General features: G+C 54.9%; 1 protein-coding gene across 1 annotated transcript in view; it reads right to left on the bottom strand.

Annotated features, from left to right (window-relative positions):
• TMEM132E (transmembrane protein 132E) overlaps nucleotides 1-25418 on the bottom strand; it is a 56331-nt gene that overhangs the window by 10640 nt on the left and 20273 nt on the right. Inside the window, exon 2 of the mRNA XM_057713898.1 lies at nucleotides 1202-2132. Within this exon, the coding sequence (XP_057569881.1) occupies nucleotides 1202-2132 (931 nt within the window). The remainder of the gene's footprint in view (nucleotides 1-1201; nucleotides 2133-25418) is intronic.

Genomic DNA, 25418 nt, shown 5'->3' with positions numbered 1-25418 from the left:
AGCTATTAGCAATAAAAAAAACAAAACAAAACAAAGAAAACAAAACCAACCAAACAAACAAACCAGCTGTGGATTCTTTTGGGGGCAAGGGAGTACAACTCTCCTCCACCTGAATAGACACCTGGGGAGGTGAGCAGGTGTTCTCTGAGTCTTCTTTTCTCCAGATCTAAAACCTTCAGTTCCTCCAATTAGTGCTTTTTGCCATGGTTTCAAGTCACCCATATCCTAGTCACCCTCCTCTGGACATTTTGAATACATAAGGTGTACTGTCTTATACTAAATACAACACTTCAGCTGTGCTCTAATTAACACTAACTAAAGTAGAGCAATTATCACCTCCCTAATTCTACATGCTCTACTCCTATTAATGCAGCCTAAGATTTCTGATGACTGATTTAACTCATATTCACATTCAGGTATTAATCACTGAATTAGGTATAACTCTCTCCAGGAATATTTGAACTTTTAGGTAGTACATTCAGGAGAGAAGTCAATACCTAAAGAAATTGGAGGTTAATGGTGCTGTTTCAGACCCCATATATAGTGCTTGGGTTGGTGGGGGAGCATTTTGATTGGGTCTTTCTTATATTCTCAGAGCCACCAAACATGGCTCAAATGACGGATTCCTCCTGTGAGACATCATTATATTTTGTGGGGATGTGATATAATTGAAGGCATTTCTGAATCTGTGAACTGTATCCTCAGGGTATAGAAAGAGCTGGGACTCCTGAAAATTTGTCTCCCAATTCCAGGATTAGCCAAATATCCTGACACATGGACACTCTCCTGTTCATCTTTTGGCTCCCAGCCAAGTGGCTGCCCTCTGATCTCCATGTCTGCTCTTTGGCCTCAGTCTCCTCATCTGTAAAATGGAAGAGTTGCACCCACTAACGTCTAAGGGCCCTTCCAGCCCCAATTCTATCATTCTGGATATCCATGCTTGTGAAAACAGATATTTCCTCTTTACCATGAAACCATTTCTGTGAGATAGGGAGGTCAGGGCTGACATTTTTGTGGCCATTAGGCAGATGAGAACACTGAGGCTCAGATAAGTGAGCTGTCTTCCTGGAGTTGCTCAAGTTATTCCTGGTAGACTGGGATTCGGATGCTGGATGGGTAGGTCTGGGCAAGTCCTCTACAAGGGGTCGGGTGTGCATCTGACCTTGGAAGGGAAGCCAGACCCCAGCCCATCCCCCACTACCTGAGAGTGAAGTGCTCCACGCTGGGGCTGGAGGGAGAGGAGGAGTTGGGGGCCAGATAGAGGAGGATGCTGAGCACCTCCCCCGGCTTGAGGGGCCGGTCAGGCAGGCGGATCATCAGGTTGCTGTCCAGCCTGTGCTCCTGCAGGGTCCTCCTGGGGGGCGGGCGGAACAGGCTGATGCTTCCGATGCGCAGCAGGGGGTGCTGGGTCGGGCTCTCGGCCCGGGCACCCCCTCCGGGCCCGGCGCCCCGACGGCTGCCCCCACAGCCCCCCGACGCATCCGGGGCGTGGAGAGTGTAGTAGAGCTCAGCTTGCTGACTCTCCGCCGTCGCCTCGGGCTCCAGCCCATCCAGAGACTTGCGGCGGGCGGTGGGCGGTGCGGCCGGGGCCGGGGGCCCGAACCAGGCCAGGGGCAGCTCGGCCCGCACGAGACAGGTGGCCAGACCCCCGCTGAGACGGCAGGAGCTCTTGACCTCCCGGGCATCCCGGAAGGCATGCAGTCGGACACAGGGCAGCCGCTCGGTGACACCGAAGTCATCCCAGTCCCGGCCGGCCACGTAGAACAGCACCTGAGCCACGGGCTGCGAGGCGGGGACGCGGGGGTGGACGATGAAGGCTCGCACCTTCCAGCTGACCGTCAGGCGCTCCGGGATGTCCAGGGTGCTGGACGGCTGCAGGAGCTCCCGGGCCACCACCTGGCTGGTGCTGAAGGGTCCCAGGGAGACGTTGAGGACAGGCAGCTCCTTGGTCTGGAACACCACGAAGGGCTCGGAGCGCTGCAGGGAGCCGTTGGCGACGGTGGGTGGCGGAGGCCGTGCCTCCCGCAGGAAGAAGGCCAACCGCGTGTGCGACAGGCGGTAGCTGATCGGCAGCACTGGGCTGGCCTGCGGCCCTGGGGGACTGGGGCTGGCTGGGTGGGAGCGGCCAGAGGCTGGGGACAGACAGAAGAAAGACCCCAGTGTGGTCAGGAGAGGCAGCGCTCGGTCCGCAGGCCATCCCAGCCTCCCACCCTTACAGAGGGCTGCCCACTCCCAGCTGGACAGTGCTCAGCCCGGCTCTCCATCCTCGGGGCTCCAAGCCTGGCCCCACCTTTGCTGGTGTGTTAACTGCCCTCTCGTTGCTGATTCATTTCTTCACCAGCAACGTAGGGGTAATGCTAATCCCGATACAGAGGGTTGTGAAGTTTAAGGAGGTTTTATCCTCTGGCATCCTCATTTGTAAAATGAGTATAAAAATTGTTTCTGCCTCAAAGTGCTGTTGTGAGGACTAACCAAAGTCATGTGCGTAGAGGGCCAAGAGCAGAACGAGGGGCTGAGGCTGTGTTTTCACTCTTACCATTATTAATGGTACAGTACAGCACTATTTAATGATTTAACACTGTTTATTAAAATTAAACAATTACTCATGCATTATTATGACAGGCAGTGGCTTATTTGATCCTCTGGTTGAGGCTTTGAACCAGATGTTGTTATGATCTCCATCAATTCAAGCAATTTTCCATCAGTAACTTCTCTTTTTTGAGAGCCTATTCTTACCTCTTACAAATGAAGGTGCCAGATGCTTAAATAACTTACCCAAGTCACATGAGTGAAAGCGGCCAGCAGTAGGATTTGAACCCGGGGCCACATGGCTTTCAAACCCAAGCCTTTACTGCTTCAGCTGCCTCAGATGGTGCAGGGTCCTCAGGGGTCCCACATCGTCCCCTCCTCCCTCAGTGTACCACCCCACAAATATACACAGGGAAGTTGGTCCCCATCCCTCAAACCCAAACATGGGCCTTGGGGTCTCAAGCTTGACTTCTCCCTCCTCTTGGCCCCTCCCCCCAGCCTCACAGGATGCCACCAAGTTCTAGCAATTCCACCTCTTGGCTCTCTGGTTTTGGGTTTGAAAGCCGGGTGGCCCAGGTTCGAATCCTACTGCGGGCCCCAACCCCAGGCTCCTGTTCCAGCTTTGGCTTCACTCCTGTTACTATGACAACACAACACCGTCTAATTGGGTCTCCCCTCTCCCCAGCTCTTCCCTTCCCTGGCATCCCCTGCCCCCACCCCCCACCATAGCAGCCAGAGGATTTGTTTCTCCTGAACACAAATCAGACCTTGCTGGCTCCTCACTCCCTGTTGGATACTGTCAAGAAACAGGAAGGACAAAGATGGGAGGTTCGAGGTTTAAGAACTAGTTCTGGATCTGCTCATGGACCCCTGAGTCGTGTTCCTCACCTTTGATGTTGTGTGGTCATTTGTTTTCGAGAATCAAGAAATCACTCTATAATTCGCGTAACACCATGCAAACATGTATTATTAAAGACTCTCTCCCTTCTGCTTACAGCACTCACCTTGAGCCTGAGCGTGACATTCAGGGCCCTCTACAGTGAGTTCCAGGCTCCCCTTTCCCCAGTATTCCCCTTCCCAAGCCCCCGCTGCCAGCATAACTGGACAGCTTCTGGCTTTAGCACTCACTGATGCTGCCTTATCGCCCCTCTATGCTCATGCTGTGCCCTCTGCGTGGGATTCTCTCCTATGTGCACACATCCAAATCCAAATCTTCCTCCAAGGCCCTGCTTGAATGCCGCCTCCTCCACGAAGCCCTCCAAGATGTGACCTCTGCTCCTGGGAATTTCCTCAGAGCTTTGCCCTTCTCTGAGGGGACCTTTCATCCTGCCTTATGTGAAAGTTATCTATGAGGTCTTGTACTGAGTTAAACTTTTAACAAATCACTGTTGATCTACACTGACTGATTCACAGACTGATGCTCCTTGGTCCCAAGGAGGAGACGCCTAATCGGTGCTGTGGTGGTCACCTGCTGCTTTTGCATATGACCATGTTACCACCATCAATGAAACCTTGAAGGTTCCACAAACACTCAACCCATTCCTCAAAAACCCAAGGAAATAAAATTCTCTGCTCTTGAGGTTCTGGTGTCTACGTCTGTTTTTAAAAAAATATGTGGTTTCCTCCTCTCATTTAACAAATGAGGCAGCTGGCTCTGGGCACAACACAGGCCCTGGGGCAGGTGTCCTAAGAGGAGTGGCACCTGGTCTGTTGTGACTCCTTAGGGCCCACCCTGAGCAGCCTTTAGGACCAGTTGGGGGAACCTCTGGTTCCTGGTCCTCTGGGCAGCCCATGCTTTAACCATCAGACTGCTCCCTCCGTTCCTAGGAACTCTGTTCTCAGGCCACCCTTCCCCACTAGATGCCCTGCAGCCCTGAAAGGTAAGCCAGCTGCTTGTGATGGGGTGGAGGTGAGGAGCCGGATCCCAGATGAGGATGGGAAGGTGTTTGGAGAGACAGGAGAGCCTTCCTGGCTGGCACCTGGAATCTCTGCCCCACGGTTACCACTGGAGTTTCTGAGAAGGTGTCCCTGCTGCCTGAGGGGAGGCTGGCCCCAGGCACACATGTGGGATCTGGGGTAATGACCTGGGCCAGGGCACAGCAGCCAACCAATTGCTTTGGAAGCAGCAGGAAGCAGGCAAACAGACAGAGGCTTCAGGATGCAAGTTCAAGGCTTCTCCCTGCCACACTCACGAGGCAACTTGCTTCCCATTCTCGGTTTCCATCTCTAAAATCGAGGTGGTGACCTCAGCCCCTTCACACGGTTGTTGAGGGTGGCTGAAAGACCAAGAGGAGAAGGGGGGCACTGCTACACGTGGTGGGATGTCCAGGGCCTGTGGGTACTGAGCCGGCATGGGGAGAGGCCACCGTGCTTGTCCTGCTGGGGTTGGAGAAGGACAGCCGCTGTCACTGAGCTGTAAGTGTTCACTGTCCAGGCCGGGTGGACAGGGCAGGGACACGATATCAGAACCACCGGCCCTGCCTCGTTTACCATCCCTGCCTCGTTTACCATCCTAGGAGACCCCGGAGGCTGCTAAGTGGCACTTCGTCTCCTTTGACCCTCTCACCGTCCCCGTCCCAGCCTCACGGCCGGCCATCTGGATCCCTTGGAGGCAGTGGGGGCGGGGCCACCAGATGGGTAGCAGACTCAGCGGGGCCTGGAGGAAGGGGCTGGAGAAGCGTGCTTGTGTGCACCCCTCCGCCCACAATGGAGTTTTGCTGAATGATTGCAATTTTCTGAATGAGCCGCCTCACACCAACTGGGATGCCGCGGGCTCATGAGAGCACCCTCAAAGGGGCATCCCAGAGGAGACCGGATGGCCAGTGAAGGCAGGGTTGCTGGTGCTGGGCTGGGGCATCTTGACCCCTCTCACAAGCTTGCAGATAAGGAGACCGAGTTTCTGAAACAGGAAGCAACTTAAGAAAGCAACTAGCACTCAGAAAAGGGAGCAAGAAATGATGGTATCACGGTACTACGATGTTTGTACTGATGTCATTGTGACACATAGCGCCCCCCCCCCCATCCCCACCGGGAATCGTGCCATCCTCTGGGGCCCGGAGGCCCCCCTGCGGGCTGAGTGGGGGCGGGGGTGTCCCTAAGACCCCCCGCACTAATCTCTGCTCTCCAGCTCCCTTCCTCTGGAGCCTAAAGGAAGTTGCTTAATGTTCCCGGGCCCCAGTTTCCCCAGGGAGGTAGGGGAGGCCCTGGAAGCAGTCTGGCATGGCGGGGGCTTGGGGGAGGAAGGGGAGACAGTGGAGCTGCCAGCAGATCAAGTTTTCAGAGACACTGTGTGAGGATGTATGTGCACACGTGTGCCCCGACGTGCACCCTGGCCTGCATCTCACACGGAGCTCTAAGCTCTGGGCATCACGGAGTGTGGCATGGGTTTGGGAAGGAGAAGCTACTAGGAGGTTCCCTGAGGAAGACAGATGGGGTAGGGGCGGGTCAACGCAGCGTCGAGGTCGGGCCAGGTCCAGAGGTGGGGGAGGGGTGCCGCAGGGATGTGCCGGCCCGGACGCACCCTGCCTTGGACACACTCAACACAGCCGCCTCCAGTCTGAGTGGGGCGTGCACACACACACACACACACACACACACACACGCGTGCGCACACACACCTGCCCGTCAGGCTCCACACCGGGCAGCTTGTGGCAGGTGGTCCTGAACCCCGGCCACCCCCGGCCTCCCCCCTGCTCCACTCGGCTCCCCCGACCCCAGGCTCCCCCTGCGGACGGCTGTTTCGGCTCAGCTTGCCCTGGGGACCGGACTCAGTACCACTGCCCTCCTGTCCGAGGCCTCCGTGCTCCCGGGAGCGTCAGCTGGATTCCCCTTCCATCCACACAGCCTCAGGCCTAAAGAATCATTTGGGTCCAGCTCCCCTGCCGCTGTCTCCCTAGGGAAGGGGCTCTCCCTGTCTCCTCATGTCTCACCGTCAGCTTTATGGGCTGAGTTGCGTCCGCCTCCCAAATTTATACATCGATGTCCTAACCCCCAGTACCTCTGAATGTGACTGTGTTTGGAGATGGGGGTCTTAAGTAATTAAACTAAAATGAGGTCAGACTGGTGGGTCCTAATCCGATATGACGGGTGTCCTTAAAAGAGGAGATTAGGGGACTTCCCTGATGGCGCAGTGGTTAAGAATCCGCCTGCCAAGGCAGGGGACACAGGTTCGAGCCCTGGCCCGGGAAGATCCCACATGCAACTCGGCCTGTGTGCCGCAACTACTGAAGCCCGTGTGCCTAGATCCCGTGCTCCGCAACAAGAGAAGCCACCACACTGAGAAGCCTGCGCACTGCAACAAAGAGTAGCCTCCGCTCACCACAACTAGAAAAAGCCTGTGCGCAGCAACGAAGACCCCATTCGGTCAAAAAAAATAAATAAATAAAATAAAATAAATACATAAATTAAAAAAGAGATTAGACACACAAGAGGGAAGACTATATACAAAGGCACAGGGAGAAGGTGGCTGTCTACAAGCCAAGGAGAGAGGCCTCAGAAGGAACCCACCCTACCGTCACCTTGATTTGCAGACTTCCAGCCTCCAGAACTACAAGAAAATAAATTTCTGGGTTTTTTGCCACCCAGTCTCTGGCACTTCGTTATGGCAGCCTGAACAGGTTAATAACAGATGGGGATGGACTGTTTCTGCCCCTCATAGCCTCAGTTTCCCCAGTAAGATGTGGAGACACCGTGTGGGGGTGGAGGAGGAAGACAGGCCGGGATCAGGCAGCTTTTATCCGCGGGGATAATGACGGCGCCTGAGGCATCCCCAGGCCCCTGCCCTGACGTTTCCCAGCTGAGCTGGGCCAGCTCCTTCCTCCCGCAACCCTGGGAGGGCACGTCCAGCTCTTAACAGCTTGGTAACTAAGCATGGGGTGTCTGTGGATGTAAGAGGTCTGAATTCCCATCGTCCCGCCCTCCACCAATGCCCTCTCCCACCAGCTCCCCTAGGCCCTCAACCTGCCCAGCTTTGGGGACCCTTCGGAGCACCATCCCAGAGCCACTGCAAGACTACGCTCAGCTGAGAGGCAGCAGCCTTCATGCTTCCCTTTTTGTTCCAGGAAGAGACTAAGGCATGAACAGAGGCTTCACTGGTGCTAAGGAAGGGCATCGGACCCACCAGCACCCAAGAGACGATTTGCTCAGGAAGTGGGGTGTGGGAGTCCCCTCATCCTTCCATGCCCGGCTCAGGCATCACCTCCTCCCTGAAGCCTTCCTGGATACCTCCGCTGCCACCACTGCTTTGTTCTGTTCACCTCTGGCTCTGGCTGATCAGGAGCTTGGCCCTGGTATAAAAGTGAGATGCAAATAATCAACAATCTGTCTCATTAGTCACTTCTGTGACTACTCCCTGGGGGGCAGGACGCTGGCCCACGTGCCCCTTTGCACATGTAGAGGTCTCTCAAGTCACCTCCAACACAAGAAGGCAGGTACTTGTTTATGCGTTTGCCTTTCTGGCTGGGTTGGGATCTGGGCAGACCCTGGGTCTGGACAGGCTCTGCACAGTGCACGGAGTGACACACAGTAGGTGCTTAGCGAATGTCAATTCTACCCTCTTATAAGGTTGGGGGCACCTGCTCACAGCCACTAGCTGGACAGAGGCCCTCCCTTTTCATCTCAGGCCGGTCCTAGGTGTCTGGGAGTGCAGCAGGGGCCTTTGCCCAGCCCCAGATAAGCTTCACACCTTCTCTCCAGGCACAGAGGCCAGTCCCCTTCCCCAACATATAGAATAGATAAATGAACCTGTGTGGGGGCTAGGGCTTGGCAGCCTGGGGGAGGGGGCGCCTCTGGCTATCTCCCTGCTTCTAATCAAGATCAGATGCCTCCCACTTCTAGCTCTAATTGTCCCCAAATTAAAACTAATCGCTTTCAAATTAGAAAAAAAAAGATTGTCATTAGCTTTGGTGAGTTTGAGGCTGAGGGGCACAGCAGGGCATGCCAGGAGGGCCAGAGGGCGCGGGGCTGTGCTGGGAGAGGACCTGGCCTGCTCACCTGTGTGTGTGTGTGTGTGTGTGTGTGTGTGTGTGTGTAAGAGCCACACCTGATATCCGGTGCTTGCGGATCCTTCAACACTTACTCCTGAACTTGCCTAAATGTAAGAATCAGCCAGAGAAAACAAAACAGCAAAGCAAACAGACTCTCGGGCTGGACCCAGGCAGATGCAATCACAGTGTCCAAGGGAGAGCCCTGGTCATCTGTTTGTTTATTAAGCATCCCAGGAGGTGATATTATCATAGGAGTTTGGACCACACAGCGCTAAGCAGGAAGGTTTGGGAGATACTGAAGGGGTCGGGACCTGCATGGCATAACATAGTGATACTGACGGTGCAGGATGAAGCACCCAGAGCCTAGAACAGTGCCAGGCACACACTGGTGCCAAGTCTCCAAAGGGATGAATGAGTGAATGAGAGGAAGTGAGAGCCGGGCTTGACGCAGGTGGCGAGGATCCTAGTGAAACCAAACAGGACCCTGCAGGGCCCTCCCGGGTACAAAAGCCTTTCCCCATCCCCCATTTCTTGTCTGTAGGAAAAAGGCTTCAGTCTCCTAGGCCTTCCCCGAGTTCCAAAGAACAGGCACAAGCAGTTAATAATTTGGACAATAGAGTCCCAGGGCTCCTAGCTCCTCCTGCAAGGGTGCAACTAACAATATGATGCATGTCTTTGAGTTGTTCTGCAGAAACTAAGACCCCCACTGGGCGGGGGGAGGGGGGATGGTGACTACACGCTGACCACAAGCACACAGACCTCAGAATGGCTGGAACCAGAAGGTTGAGATTCTGGAAACATCACCCTATTACCTCAACACCAACCAATCAGAATAAGGTCCATGAGCTGATCATGCATCCTCTGACCTTATCCCTTAGCACCGTCTTTAAAAACCCTCACCTGAAAGCCATCAGGGAGTTCGGGTCATTAGAGCACAAGCTGCCCATTTTCCTTGCTTGGCCCTTGCAATAAACCTTTCTCTGCTCCAAACTCTAATGGTTCAGTTTGTTTGCCTCACTGGGCATCAGGCACATGAACTTGAGCTTGACAACACTGGGGCCATGTGGTCCAGGATCAAGAGGCCAGGGATGGGCTATGCCCAGTGGCCTCTTCCAACCCAGATCTCCAGGCCCACAAGGAGGGGTGTGACCTATGGGGTACATGCCCCTGGCCCAGGACAGCAGCAGCGGAGGAAAGTCTCCACTGAGGACCCTGAAGAGCTAGAACAGGGCTCTGACTAGCGGGAGGGATGCTTGGATTCCAGCCCTGCTCTTCCTTGGCCGATGGGTAGATCTGACCCAGGGCAAACATGTCATTTCCACACTCTGAGGCCCTGTTTCTCCATCAGCAAAATGGAGAATTAGCAACCAATATACCAGTTACTCCAGAGCTGGGTGCTGAAGTGGGAAAAACCTACATCTCGAGAAAGGTTTTGTTTTTTAAATTAGTGCTATCTGGTGTTAGTAAGGGTTTTAAGATATGGGGCAGGGGCTTCCCTGGTGGCACAGTGGTTAAGAATCCACCTGCCAATGCAGGGGACACAGGTTTGATTCCTGGTCTGAGAAGATCCCACCTGCCACTGGGCAACTAAGCCCACGAGCCACAACTACTGAGCCTTCACTCCGCAACTACTGAAGCCCACGCACCTAGAGCCCGTGCTCCACAACAAGAGAAGCCACCGCAATAAGAAGCCCACACACTGCAATGAAGAGGAGCCCCCACTCTCCGCAACTACAGAAAGCCCACGTGCAGCAACAAAGACCCAATGCAGCCAATAAATAAAAATAAATAAATAAATAAATACATTTATATTTTAAAAAAGATATGGGGTGTTCATGTGACCTACTGTCAGAGGGTAAACTGGGCAAGCTTTCTAGAAAGCAATTTCAAAATATGTTTTAAGAGCCTTGAAACCATTCATGCTTCTTGCCCCAGTAACTCTGCCTTTGGGAATCTAATAAGCAGAAATCGGCTCAAAGATTTATGCGGAAAGATATTCACCACAATGTTCTGTTTATTAGTAAGAAAATTAGAAACAACCTAAATGTCCAAAAGCAGGGTATGGTTAAATAAAAGCAAGTGCCTAAGCATGGAGGTTTTCAAAAAATATTTATTCAGGTGGGAAAATGCTCCCAAAATAGTTTGAACTAAGCAAAGGAGGGTGTAAAACTGGCTATGTGGCGTGATATCAATTTTTTATAAAAATATGTAGACACTGGTAGGAAATACATCAAAATGCTAATGGTGGTTATCTCTGGGGGGTGAGGATTATGCGTGATTGTTATTTTTTACTTTATGCTCTTATGTATTTCTAGCTGTCTGCAAAGAACATGTATTGCTTGTAAAATTAGAAAGAAAACACTAAATGTCATTAAAAATGAAGGAAAGTGTTTGAAGCTGTTCCAAGAATTTTTTTAAAAAAGGAAATGAAAAAAAAAAAAGAAAAGAACAAAGTACCTGTGTGGTTTGGGAGTCACAAAAATTAATATACAAATCCCAGATCTGACATGTCTTAGCTGTGTGACCTTGTGCTAGTTACATAGCCTCTCTGATCCTCTATTTCCACACTTGTAAAATGAGGATAATAGAATCTATTTCATAGAGTTGTCATGCCTACATGAGCAAATTGCTTGGTGTAGTTCCTGGAACAGAGTCAGCGATCAGTGTTCATTCATTCATTGATTCATCCCTTATTGGTTATTTAGCTCTGAGAGGAGGGAAGCACTGACCTGCTTTTCTCCAGCACTTGGTGCATTGTTTAGCTCATAGCAGGTCCCCTGTCAACGTCTGTTAAGTTAAATAGGACAAGTATAGAGGTGACAGACACTCGAAGCAGAATGTCCCAAGGACCTCGAAAGTGGCATCGAGGCTGGAAGGAGGGCTAGTTGTTGGGGGCCCTGGATCCCAGCCCAGGAAGCTCTGTCACAGACCTTCTATGTGACCTTTAACAGTTTCCTCCTCTCTCAGGGCCTCAGTTTCCTCATCTAGGAGAAGAGGATAGTCCCTGCACTGCCTGCCGCACGGGTGACCCTAGGCCTGGGCAGGGGCTGTGTGTGCAGGGAATCCTGGTGGGTTCTGAACCAGGCAGGGGCGGCTGGATAAAGGGGGGTTGGTGACAGCTGGGCCCAGTGGGCCCCAAACACTGCCCTCCCCTCTCCACTAGGACAGGGCCTCTACACACCGTTGAGCAGTTTGGGTCTTGCACAAAGATGCTAAAATCCAGCCCCAGCTCTGCTCACCAATCCCAGCACCTAGTGTGGGGCTGCTTCTGTCTTTTTCCAAGCTGACAATGATGCCCGAGTCAGAGTCCACCCCCACCCTGAGCGCCCCTGCACCTCCCTCCCCAAAGCCGCTCCCTCGGGGCAGGGCTGTGTGCCCCCTATCAACATGGAGGCTCCCTGTCCCCGTTCTCCTGGGTCCCTAACACTGAGGGCCCCTGTGTGCCTGCAGCCTGGGCTGGGCTGGGAGCAGCAGGAGCTGCTGGGGTGGACGTCCAGCCAATGAACAGGTAGTAACTCACTGCAGTGTAGGGGTGGGGTCAGGGCGGGCCACTGAAGGCTCCAGCCGCCCACAGCCCCCAGCAGCTCCTGCTGCCTCCTTGGAGGCTGTAAATCCTGGGGAGACAGCTTCCCAATACTGTCCCCATCCCCCATGGGGCTGGAGCACAGCATTGGAATAAGTAAGCGGGGGGAGGGGCCAGCAGGAGGGACTCCCTTCCCCCACTTTGCCCTAAATCCCCTTCTGCCTCTTCACTCCCAGCAGCACTGGTGATTGGCCAGGTCATTTCCTGCCATCTGCCTGGGAACTCCCCGTGTCTTAGCTGAAGGGATGGCAGGATCCCTACCCCCATATTTTACAGATAAAGAAACCGAGGGTCAGGAAGGCTCCTGTCAGACTGGGTCTGCCTTTTATTAACTGTGTGACCTTAGGAAGTGGCTTAGCATCCTTCTGCTGGGCTTCCTAAACTGTAAAATGAGGTGATAGTGGCCCCTCTTTGAGGGGGCTGCTTTAAGAATGAAATGCTTGGGACTTCCCTGGTGTTCCAGCAGTTAAGACTCTGCCCTCCCAATGCAGGGGTCCTGGGTTTGATTCCTTGTCAGGGAACGAGATCCCACCTGCTGCAACTAAGACCCTGCACAGCCAAATAAATAAATAAATAAATATATATATATATATATAAAGAATGAAATCCTTATATAATAAGATTACCTGCAAGGCACTTCAACCATGCCTGACACCCAGTTAGCCTTCTTCAAAGGTTAGCTATCGTTTGGGTATGATTACCACCATCATGAAACAGATCCCCACACAGCCTCCTGAGTCAGCAGAGCTTTCCTGGCCACTCCTTTTGCTTCCTCAACCTAAAATCCTTCCTTCCACCAGACCGGATGCTACTGCTCAGCTATGACCCCTTGTCTTGGAGAACAAGGGAGGAAATCAGAGAGATGCAGGTGGAGGAAGAGAGGAGGGAAGGAGCAGATACTGTTGGATGAAGGAAGGAACCGAGCTCAGCTACCTTGGGAGCTAGGGATGCTTCCCGGGTTCAGAGGAGGACCAGGGCACCGGGAGATCAGGCAGCCATGGGTCCCCAAGAAGCTGTGGCTGGGATAGCCCCTGTGTGCTGGGAACGACCTTTCAGTCCTGCTCCTGAGCACCTGGAAGGCACCTGAGGCCCCAGGGTTCGGGAGGGGGAAGAACTCCTGGATACACAGCAAGGTAGATCACAGACCCACGGGGACAGGGCTCTCATTTCCCTGCTCATCCCAGGGACACGATCTTACCTTCCAGGAGCCTCGCTGCCAGACGGAAGTAATCCCAAGGGGAGACTGAGGAAATGTCTCCTGGTCCTGAGAGACAGGTTGGGCCAGGGATCACTCCCTTTTCCTCCAGCTTCTGCTCTGTGGGATCCTGTAAGCTACGCCTGACACTGGGGTGCAGAGCCTCGGGGCCCATGACAGAGAGAGAGGGTGAGAAAGGGTAGCCCAGGGGCGGTGATACAGGCCTCTTGGGGGTGAGGACCTCGAGATGAACAGCTCAGATGGTGTTCCTGGGCTGGAGAAGCCTGAGCTGGGAGGCAGGGCTCCTGGAGGGGGCGGGAGGGAGGCCAGGAGAGGAGGGGTATCAGCTCCAGGGACAGAAGCCCTGCCCCTTCCAATGTGTCTGTCTGTCTGCATCTGTGATCTCAGGATCAGGACCAGAGGCTCAAACAGGCTCCTGAAGACAAGGAGGCCTTGTATTTCCAGCCAAGCATCCCTCAGCCTCAGGAACAGCTCTTTTATGTGTTTCTGAGAATCTGGATTTTATTTATTTCTAAAAATCATCCTCACCCCTGCCCCCAGCAACAACCGGCAAGGCCAGGGCACACCTCTGGCCACAGACCTCCCTCCGCCTGCCCAGCCTAATGGGCCAGATGTGAGGTCCCTTCTGTGACGCACAAGGCTGGGCTGGGGCTCAGGGGTGGAGGCAGAGGGTCTGTGGCCAGGCCTGCTGGTGGCTGTGGGACCAGGGACAGAAGGCAGCTGTGGGAACAGCCCCTGGTCCCTGGTAGACGGACGGCCCTGCTCCCACAGCCCTCTGTGAGCTCCCACCCTCACCCCCAGACACACTCGCCTCTCATGGGGCCTGGTTTCTCCGATTTCAGGAAAACCACGCGTGAGTTGGAAATAGGGCAACGGAGCCACACTGACGTGCTGTTTTTGGGAAGGGACGTTTTGAGACAAAGGCCTGCCTTTGCCGGTCCAGTCCTCAGGCAAACAAGTGCCAGGGACCTCGGGCAGGGAAGAGGGGCAGACAGCAGCGGGGCGTGGGGGGGGCAGGCACCCTCCAAGGGAGAAGGCCCGAGGGAGGTCACCCTGCACAGGACAACTGGCCCCACCCCAAGGGCCTGGAAACCGGGACTGGACCTCCTGGGCGGAGCGACCTAACCAGACCGCGGGTCAGGCTGCCAGGGAGGGCTTGGGGAGGGAGAGAGAAAGAGAAGAAATAAGGCACAGATCGGGGCAGGGAACTGAGAGGTACGGAGGGAAAGGAGAGTGGGGGGGAGAGAGAGGAGGTAACCCCATCTTGGTGGGTGGCCATTGGGAGGAAGAGTCACGGTCCCTCGGAGGAGATGAGCAGAGGGCGGGGTGGGGTGGGGGGGGGTGAGGGATGGGGTAGGAGGGAGGCTGGGGAGCCGGGTGGCCCAGGCCTCCCCAGGAAGCCTTGCAAACCTGCACAGCCCGGCCTGGGAGCGGAGAGAGCTGGAGCAGGAGAGCGGGGGAGGGGAGCGCGGGGGAGGGGCGGCTCTCGGCGTTACACTAAATGACTAATGTACATTATCCTAATTATAGCGGAGCAAGCTGAGCCTTCCCACTGGCGCAGCCGCCTGCATCTCCTAATAAACAATTAGCCGCAAACAACAGAACAAGAAAGTGTGTGTGTGTGGAGAGGGAGAGAGTGTTTCGAGTGAGCCTGCGGTGGGTGGGGGTGGCTTTGGAGCTGGGCCCTGAGACGGGAGGCTCTGGGGGAAGCTGGGGAACTACATCACCCTTCTAGCGCATTCCACCAGGTCGGGGGTCAGGGCTGCCACAAACAGCAAGGCCCCAGAGGTGCAGGGCGGCCCAGCTCACGTTTAGAGGCTGCTTGTGGAGCGCAGGCACTGGGCTGGATCCCACCTTCCTCCCAATAACCCCGGGAACCAGCATCCTTGCTTTTGCCAATGAAGGAAGCAAAGCTCAGAGAGGCTAAGGGGAGTGCCCATGGACACACAGCTGGGGTTAGGCCCCACTGACCCTTTCAAGTTCCCTGGGCTCATTTATAGGGAGCACTGAAGCATGGAAGTTGGGGACCAGGCGATCCACTAACCTATGTTCCCAGACCAGCACTGGAGGTGGGCGTGATTACGAAGGTAAGATTTTCTTGCTGGTCCACAGTGCATTTTTATGTGACCCTTCTCTGATGTTTTGACAACAGTCCTGAGATGGGAGCCTTCTTCCGGTCCCCAGATCCACATTTTAACGGAAACTTAGAGATCGGTGGATATTTGTTTGAGGTCTTGGAGGTGTGGTGGTGGTTTGAGGTTTGGAAGGCACTCCTGCTCCCTGGGGTACAGGTGGGGAGCGGGTCTGCTGGGGCTGCACAGCTGGGCTGTGGGAGCACGGCGCCACTCAGGGAGTTTCCATTTGGGGAGGGGAGTGAGGCAACCCACTCAGAGCCGCTCCAGGCACCCCGCCCCTGGAGGAGGGCTTGTCCAAAGGTTTTGAGCCTCGGCTTGGTGTCCCTGACTCAATTACAGGCTCGTTGCTGCCTTCGGGGCCAGGCGGCAGGAAGCCTGGCAAACTGGGCAGTTGGAAAGGAGGAAAGTGTGTGTGTGTTGGAGGTGGGGTAAACTCGGGACCAGGGCACTGCCACCTGCAAGGACAGACCTGGGCCCCCGTTCACTTCCTGCAGAATGAGCGCGGGACCAACGTGTCTGGGTTTGCTTGGGACTGTCGTGGGTTTAGTCCTGACAGTCCCTCAGTCCTGGGCAAACTGGCACCGTTGGTCACCCTAAGAAGGAGGCCAACCATCCCTCTCTCTGCCCACAGGGTGCTGACGGGGCCTGAAAGAGTAAGAACTGCATGTGTGCAGGGGTGACTCTGAGGCTGGGCCAGGCAGGGGGTGGGGGATGGGAGCCCCTGGAAGATGAGCTCTGCCTGCCCTTTGGGGAGAGACTCAGAGGATCAAAATCATAGCCTTGGATTCAAGCTGCTTAACCTTTGAGCCTCGACTTCCTCATCTGCAAAATGGGGTTAACGAAACCTACCCAAATATGGTGTCCTGAAGAGTAAACGTGGGAATCCATGCTGAGGGCTTCACACAGGCCCTGGCACACAGGTGCCCCCCATGTCCCCCACGGAGCCCTCCCTGATCAGCTCTGTCTGGCCCTAACCGCCCCTCAAAGCCTAGGCCCTGTTGTACCCGGTTTCTTTTGGCATCACATTGTCTGACTGATGCTCCATTGGTATTTCTAACTCACTGCTGGATAGAGGTCTTCAAGACTGGTTCAAACCACCCACTTTACAGATGAGAAGACTGAGGTTCAGAGAGCAGAGAAGCCCTGCCCAAGGTCTCACAGCTCCCTCCTGCCCCACTGTAGCCCATTTCTCTTCCCTGTGGGATGCTTCCCTTCCTGCTCCCTAGCCCAGTGTTCCCATGAATGTTTCCTTCTTCCCACAGGGCTCTGCGTGCTCTGCGCTACCTCTTCCCACTCCCCAACCCTCACACCTGGGTCTGGGCAACTCCAGCCACGCTCTCTCTGCCTTCCGTGCCTTTGCACATGCTGTTCCCTCCGCCTGCTGTGCTGTTCCCCACACACTCCACCTGGTAGGTGTCACTTGTCCTTTGACTTCTCCCAGGTGTCACCTCCTCCATGAAGCCTTCTTTGACCATCCCCTGAGGCTGAGTTAGGCCCTGACTTAGGAGCTGCTCACATCCATCATTCTGCACCTTTTTTTCTCCATACTGCAACTGTTGGTTTACAGATTTTGCTTCCTCTTAGACAGAAGCCTTGCTGAGGGCAGGGAGTGGGCCTTTTGCTGTGCAGCGTGACTGCCTAGTGTAATAGTAGGGCTTGGAACCACCACTCAATAAAGATATTCAACAAATACATGTTTTTTCAGCCCTTTCTCTGCTCAAGACCCTGCTGGGAACTGCCAGAGAGACAGAGATAAAGAAGATGGTTTCTGCCCTTAAGGAATTTGCTGGCTAACGGAGAGACCAGACAAGTACATAAATAACCACGTTAAAAGGTAGGAAGTGCTGTAAGACTTCGGAGAAAAGCAGAGCTCCCTGGGCGTTCGAAGAAAAGCCAGATGCCTACACAAGAAATGCTTGAAGGAGGTGGAGTGATTTGAGTGCAGGGTCTTGAAGAATATGTGGAAATTCAACAGCTGCCTGGGTGTGATGGGGCCTGGGGCGGGGGTCGGGGACCTTTCAGCTGGAGAGAACAGGGTAGCAAAGGGGCCAGGGGTTAAAGGCAGCTTTGGACTCAGTGTCATGTCTCAGGGATAGCTGAGACTGGATGGGCAGCAGGGGGCAAAGGGCTCTGAATGCCAGGCGAAGGCATCTGTGGATTTTATCCAAGCGTGTTTCAAACTGTATTCCGTGGAGCCCTGAGGCCCCATGGAAGGGTCTCGGGCCCAACAGGGGGAGGGTTCACAGCCATCCTGATCAGCTTGTGTAGTCACAGATTTTCACCTAGGCTTATACACCAGTAATAGCTCCTATGCCTTTAAAAGTCTGCCCATCATGCCATGGGCAATAGGGAGCCACTAGGGTTCTTGAGCGGGGAGTGATGCCAGGAGGTGGTACCTGGCCCTGTCTCTCTGACCACCACCCATACGCACACCACGTATACTCAAGACAGAGGGGCAGAAGCAGGGGAGGTGGGTAAAGCTGCTGCTGCGAGGGCCTGAGACACAGCGTGAGAAGCAAGTGCTGTAATTAATTTCTTGAGCTGATGTTATCGCAACAACCTGGCAGGTCCACCTGGGCTCCCTGCCCCGGGCTCAGCTCCTGGCATCCTGAGGTGAAGGGGCAGAGACCTTTGGCAGGCACCTCCCCCAGTTCACCCCTGCCCCACACCTGATGGCCCTTTCTGCTCACAGTCACCTTCCTCTTCCTTCTTCTCCCATCCCCATTCCACTCCGCTTTACTCCATCCCTTTCTCTGGCCTTGCCCAGCACCTGTTATGAGGCTGCTGAGACAGCAGAGCAGCCGTAAGGCTTCTCCTCCAGCCCACATGCAGAACTGAGCAGAGGACGCTCTCCAGACATCCCCCAAACTCTACACCTAGAACATGCTTTCCCTACTTCTGCTCACTGTGATTCACCCACCATTTAAAAAGATCCTGAAATCCCACCTCTTCCAGGAAGCCTGTCTGGGCTGCTGTAAAAAAAAAAATCTGAGCCGAGAATGATTCTGAATCCTCACTCAAGGGAAGAAGAGATTCATGATCGATGAACGATGCCTGCTGTGGGTACTGGATGGGAACAGTGGCTTCTCTGTCACATCTTTACTGTCTTTACCCTCTTGATACCCAACCCAGCATCAGATGGGGGTATTCAACTAGACATTTTTGAGGTCCCTACAGCCCTCACATTCTGGAAAAGGCTGCACAAAAACACAGGATATCCTCTTCAATGCTGGGGCCACCTGCTCCCTCATCTCTGCTAAAAAGATCTGCGCTAACTCTTCTGTGGTCTGATCATCCACAGCTGGGGTCTTGCTGCTGGTCCTCATTTCTGGGAGGAAGCAATGAGAAGGCAGATAACAGAGTCACCTTCCCAACAGTTCTTTGCTCAGTCCACCTCGGGGGCAAGTGTAAAGTCCCGCTTTGAAGGTCAGAGTTTTAACTTCATGAGTGCAGATGTACTAGATGCTAATTCCATCTTGGGGTGTGCAATTAACAGTAATAGCAAGGACAATACCATTCATGCAGCTCTTCCATGTGCCAGGTGCTTTCTGTCCTCTACCTTCTACTCTCCCACGAGAGCATGTATCCATTATCCCAGTTTTATGCAGAAGGATGCTGCAGCCTAGCCATGTCCAAGGTCACAGCTAACAGATGACGGATCTGGAATTCAAATCCAAGTCTGACTAGCACCAAGGCATCCTGGGAAAGAGCTCTATTGACCCTGAAAAGTTAGATCAACCTAACCACGGATCCCCTACCTGTCACCTTGCACCCTTGTCTGCCTCCTCTCGTGGTCTACGGCCCCTTAAGCATGGGGTCAGTGACTCTCATCTCCAGATCCCCAGTTCCCAGCTGACATACAGTAAGTTTTCCCTAAATATTGGCTGAATTAAGATCAGTGAATAGAATTTTGGCAGAAACAGACTTGGAACTAAAAATGAGTTGGTGATTTCTTGGGATCAGAGCTGCCCAGCAATAGAAGGGGGCTGCCTAGGGAGGTAGTGAGCTTCCCATCCCTGGAAGGATCCCAGCCACCTGAAACTGACGCTCTCCATCAAGGATGCTGTGCAGGGGCTTCTGTGCAAGCAGAGGGTTGGCCCAGATGACCTTTTAACTGTGAGATTCTGTGAGGCTGCCATCCCTGGCAATTGCCGTCTGCTATGTGGAAGGCACGGGAGGAAAGGAGGCAAGAAAAGGAGGAGATAGGGAGGGGTGAGTGGGAGATGCTGTGTTGGGGAGAAGAGGGCCCCTGTGCTGTCTTTCGGGCAGGGCAGGTGTAGCCAGGGAGGGCAGACAGGACTGCAGCTGGAGAAAAATAGCCACGTGTCTGCTCATTTGGAGAGGTCATGGGACTGGGGTGGTCCAGTCCCCCCCCTCTCGCCAGAGGACACAAGCGCACACGAAAAGTATGAGGCTGGGTCCCACGGCTCCCTGGGCACGCCTCTCCCAGGGACTGGGCCTCAGAGAAGTTCCTGAGGATGGAAAAGCAGGGCCGGGAGGCAGAACCAATCTAGAACCCTGAGTACCCAGCTCTGCCCGGCCCCTGCTGTGTGACTCGGGCACGTCCTGTCCCCGCCCTGGACCTCAGCTTCTACGCCTGTAGCCTCTCTGGCTCTTTCCACTTCTTACTCTGGACCACTCTCTCCCTGCATGGTGGATGGAATTATCCTCTCCATCCTTCTGGGCCCTGGAGTAGTATGACGCAGCCACACCCCTGCCCTGGCCTGTGGTGGGTGGGGTCTACTTTCCTGATTCGGGGCTTGGCCACGGGACTTGCTTGAGCCCATGAAATTTTAGCAAATGAAACACACATAGAGGCTTGAAATGTGCTTGCACAATTAGGCTTTTTCACCAGAAGACGAATAAGCCTCAAGCAGCACCCGGTCCAAAGAAGATGTGAGAAACATGGACAGGAGGAATCAACCAGCAGCTTGGAGTCCTGCCAGCCAAGCCCCATCCTGAACAGTCAAACCCCAGACACCTGCAGACTTGCAAGAAATAAATGCGAGGTGGTTGATGCCACTGAATTTTGGGGCAGTCTGTTATGCAGCATTATTGTGGGAGTAGCTGACTAATAAATCTTTTCTGGATGCATTGAATGCTGGTGCTGATGAGGGGCTTTGAGGGGTTATCTCAGCCCTTCTTCTGCCTGGAGATAAGGCCACAGCTTATTGGAGGCTCAGGGCGGTTCCCTGCAGCCCACTTGGGGCAGCAGGACAGAGTTTGGCTGCTCTGAGGTTGGGGGTGTCTTTGGGGGAGGCTGGCTCAATGGGGCCTGCTCTGAGTGATGAGGGAAGGGTCTCCATCGGAGCCACTGACCCCACCACTGAGGTCAGGGTGCTGAGGATACCTGGCCTTCTTCCTCTAAAAGGAGACACCTTTGCTGGGCTGATCCTTGAAGAGCCACGTGGTTCTGGAGCTGAGCTGAGCCTCACTCATCATACAGTTCACGCTCTGAGGACCCCAATTGCCCGTGTGACAGTCAGGGACGAGGGACCTGAGTCTGCTCACTTAGGACTTCACGGCTGATTACATAAGGAAATACAAGCAGCTCTTTAGGCAGTGGGGAACAGGCACGTCCCTCTCAGTGCTGCCTAGGCACCCGCTGGCCCTCCAGGCTCCCCCCGGGATGCCGGGCAGCTGGGGTGTGGGCAGTAGAGGTCTGCAGCTGAGCTTCCAGACTCAGATGAACCTGACTTTGAATCCTGGTCCTGCTTCTTTCCAGCTGTGTGACCTTGAGCAAGCTGCTCACCCTCGCTGAGCCTCCGCCACCTCTCCTCTAAAGGGCCCACAACAGTAGTAGACGCTCCACGGGGTTGCAGTGAGGATGATTGCAAGTCCTGTGCGTGGTGCCTGGCACAGAGGCGCTCGGTCATACAAGTAAGCAGGGGTATTAATAATAAATCACTCTCATTGGACCCAGGACTTTATCTTCCTCGAGATGCGTTCATTCCTTGGTGCTTCAAAGGCTTTCCATGTGCCGGGTGGGGCACAGAGAGGTCACAGTTAGTCTCTGAGGGCGATAGATCCATAGGCAGCTGACTAAGATGCTAAGGGCGCCCAGAGCGGGGAATGATGGAGTCTGCCTGGAAAGGTCAGCAGAGCCCTCAGCTGGGAGGGTGAGTAGGACTCTGCCAGGAAGAACAAGAAGTGGGTGGGGCCGTGGGACAACTTGGGACCTGGTGAGTTCAGGCACTAATGGTCATCTGGGTGGGGGGAGCCACTGAGTGTGTGTGTTTGGAGGGGAGGGGCAGAGATGGGTGATGACACGGGAGAAGGAGCAAGGCCAGATCATGGGGCCTTGGGTACCGCTATGGAGAGCTCAGAGGATCCCTCCTACACACAGGTGATGGGAGGTGGAAGCTATTAAAGGTGGAGGGGAGGTGGTGACATGGTCAGATTTTCATTTGGAAAAGAAGGTCTCCTGGAGGGTGGTCCCAGGGGAGAGCTTGGGACCAGGCAGAGCACCACGGATGCAGTTGCAGTGGTCCAGAGGAGAGATGCAGGGAGCTGAGTGGGTTGGCGACAGAGAGGAAGAAGAGGACCCTTCCTGAAAAGCCATTGTGAAGAGCGCAGACTCAAGGGCCTGTCTGCCTGAGCCTGGTCCTGGCTCCACACTCACCAGCTGCTGTGTGGCTTTTGGCAGGTTACCGCCCCCTCTGGGCCTGCTTTCTTGTCTGCAAAGTGGAGACAGCACTGGTACCCACCTTGGAGGGTTGTTATGAGGATTACACGAGTTAATATGTGCAAAGCCCTTCGAAAGATGCCTGGTAGTGGGTAAGCGCCAGTAAGTGACAACCACTTTTGCTGTTACTTTAAAGTAGCGCAGTCAACCAGACCCAGGCGTAGGGAGGGATGGGGGAGGGAGAGGTCGGGGGTGACAGGCAAATTTCTACTTTGGTGTGTAGATGGAAGGAGGGCAGGTCCACTGAGTGAGGCAGGGGAACAGGAGGGGGACCAGGCCTGAGGAAGCCGTGGGAAACCCAGAGGAGATAGTAGATGGCCTGGTGCTCGGGGCTCTGAGCATGGCTGAGAGGCTGCGGGGAGGGGCTGCCCGCAGGGGCCCGTGGCTGAGGGTGGTGGGTGTTGAAGAGGAGCCGCAAGGGGGCTGAGAAGGCAGGGTCAGAGGGCATAGGGACACCCAGGGGAAAGAGATGGCCAGAGGAGCATGCTACAGACCACACCCAGGGAAGGACTGGCCCCTGAGGGCTCCCTCCAGGGTCCCTGCCAAGGTTCACTCAGCATCACTGCCTGTGCTGCACACCGTGTCCCCTGTCCGCTGGATGCCCGTGCAGGAGCAGCACGGCAGCACACATCCCCTCTTCTTGCGGTACTCGGCATGGCACGGGGAGGGGTGTTGAATATGACCGGGAAAGCAACGCTGGACTGAGCCTGGGGCTCATCAGCTGGCCTCCATGGAGCACATCTGTACAGTGTGACCTCAGACGGGCTGTGTCCTGACTGGGTCTCAGTCTTACCACCCGTATTACTAGGAGGGGGCTCCCTGAAAACCCTTCCAGCTCTGATGACCTCCGCCCCAGGGCTCTGGGTGGTCTGTCACCTTCCAGCCTCCTGCCCTGGTGGACCCTGCACCCACAGGCTCGGAACTCCAAGGTCATACACATCTGAGATGCAGCACTGGCTTATCCTCGAAGGGAATAACCCAGGAGGAGATGACCGGGTGGGAAGGGTCTCCTTCTGGTGTCACCATCCTGCACCCTTACTCATCCTACTATCAGCCAAGATGCAGCCACAAAGAGGATTTAATCTAAGAACTGGATTCCAGGAAACTACCTCTCTGGGCCCTGCACAGGCTATTTGGTCCTCCCCCCTCCCATGCAAGCCAGGCCACGGCTAGGGGGGCACATCTTGCAGGCAGACCTCCCGGGGAGGCAGTCCCCCCACCTGGCCCCCTTGCAGCTGCTTCTGGTGTTTTGTACCAGCACTTCCGGGAAGATCTCCTGAGAGGTGGCTCTCATCGCTCTGCAGACAATTCACTTCCTTCCTTCCCACTTGGACCTGCTTCCCCATCTTCTGTCCTTGGTGTACGTGATTCTGGTCACAAGATGGGTTAAGGCAGCCAACTGGTAGGGTCTGAAAGGGAAGCTCAGCTAATTCTATAGTGGATGCTGGCCCCGCTGGGGCACGGCTCCCAGACCCTCTTCCCTCACTGACCTCTCCCAGAAACCGCTGCCTGGGTCGTGCCCTCCCTCTGACCTGAGCATTAGGCCCAGATTGGCTCGTGGGGCTGAAACTTGAGCTGCAGGCGCCTGCAGGGGCCACTAGGAAGCTCTGGCTCTTCCTCGTCCCTGCCAGTTGCTCTCACCTGCTGGGAATGGAGTTAGAGAGGCAGCCCTCCATCTCCTAGCCCCTTCCCCCTCCTCCGCCATCACCTCCAGAAGGTCTCATCAAATGCAAGAGCTGTAGGGTCCTAGCCTAACTGCTTCAGGCCCTGCAATGCTATAGATGGGAAACTGAGGCCCACAGGAGTGAAGGGGCCTGTCCCAGCTCACACCGCTCAGGGTGAACAGAGCTGTGCGTCAGTCTGGGGATCTGGCCTCTGATTCAGTTCTCCCCTGCTGCTCCCACCCCTTTTGTGGGCGAGGCCAGGCTGGGCCACCGCCTCACTAGCCCTGCTCCAGAGACAGACAGGTCCTTGACTCACAGGGCCCAGCTTCTAGGCAGCACTCCTACCCCTCCTAGAAGACCAACCTCTCCTTCCCTGGGAGGCCCAGCAGAGGCAGCTGGCTTTTCTCCGGAGACACCAATTTTGGTCCTGCCTCCCTTTTCGGTTTTTTATTTTTTAATTTTTTAATAAATTTATTTATTGTCTGCCTTAGGCATTCGATGCTGCATATGGGCTTTCTCTAGTTGCGGTGAGCAGGGGCTACTGTTCGTTGTGGTGTGTGGGCTCCTCATTGCGGTGGCTTCTCTTGTTGTGGAGCACAGGCTCTAGGCACGTGAGTTTCAGTAGTTGCAGCACACGGGCTCAATAGTTGTGGCTCATGGGCTTAGTTGCTCTGCAGCATGTGGGATCTTCCCGGAGCAGGGATCAAATCTGTGTCCCCTGCATTGGCAGGCAGATTCTTAACCACTGCGCCACCTAGGAAGTCCCCTGCCTCCCTTTTCTTGTGGAACGTGGAGCCTGATGGGGTGAGGGAGTGGTTTCCCAACTGTGTTCCTTGGAACCTCTCTGGGGGCTGTGGCAGTAGGTCTCCCCTGGGGCCGGACCACAGACTGAGTACCTGGAGGAGACTGTTGCATTCAAATGACACAGTGAGAGGAGCACCGGCCCAGGGCGCCGAGTGCTGGGCTCAGAGCCCTTCTCTTCTGATGACCTGGAGCCACTTCCTCCCTGGAGGACCCCCAGCTGCTCATCTGCAGAAGGATTACCCCTGCCTGAACTCCCTTCCAGGGCAGCTGCAGGAGGACACTGGGGAGGCCCTCGGACAGTGCTAATGGCAGGAGTCACAGGTTCAGGAGGCTCCCTGAACCCGGCAGGGCTTTGGGACAGGTGGGAGAGAGGCAGCCTTGTAGCCAGGGCACTGCTCCCTCGTTCCTTCCTTCCTTCCTTGGAGGCCCCAGAGGGGCCAGAGCCATTACAGAGAAGGGACTTCAAGTCGACAAAGACAAATTGGCTTAATTGACCCAAATTAGCAGCAGGGAGGGCCCCAATGGCCCAGCTGCTGGTACGTTTAATCACTGTCACCCTGTGTGGTCAGGGACGGCCCCCCTCCCCCAAGGCCATTAGGGTCATCTCCCCTGTGAATGCCGCCTCTCTGGAGTCCTCCATCAGCAGGAAGTAAAGCTGGGACTTTGGGGACAAAGACAGCCTTCGTCCAGAGGTCAGAGCGCCCTGCAGAGCTGAGCCTGGCTTCAGGAGAGGCAGCCTGATGGGGGAGGGGGACAGCCCTGGGAGCTGGGGGTTCTTCCCAAGCCCCTCATTCTGAGCTCAACGGCCGCCCCTTGGA

The sequence above is a fragment of the Hippopotamus amphibius genome, chromosome 17, assembly GCF_030028045.1.
Source record: "Hippopotamus amphibius kiboko isolate mHipAmp2 chromosome 17, mHipAmp2.hap2, whole genome shotgun sequence".
Taxonomy (NCBI): domain Eukaryota; kingdom Metazoa; phylum Chordata; class Mammalia; order Artiodactyla; family Hippopotamidae; genus Hippopotamus; species Hippopotamus amphibius.
Note: the sequence above shows the minus strand (reverse complement) of the source record. Positions and strands in the feature narration are given on the sequence as shown.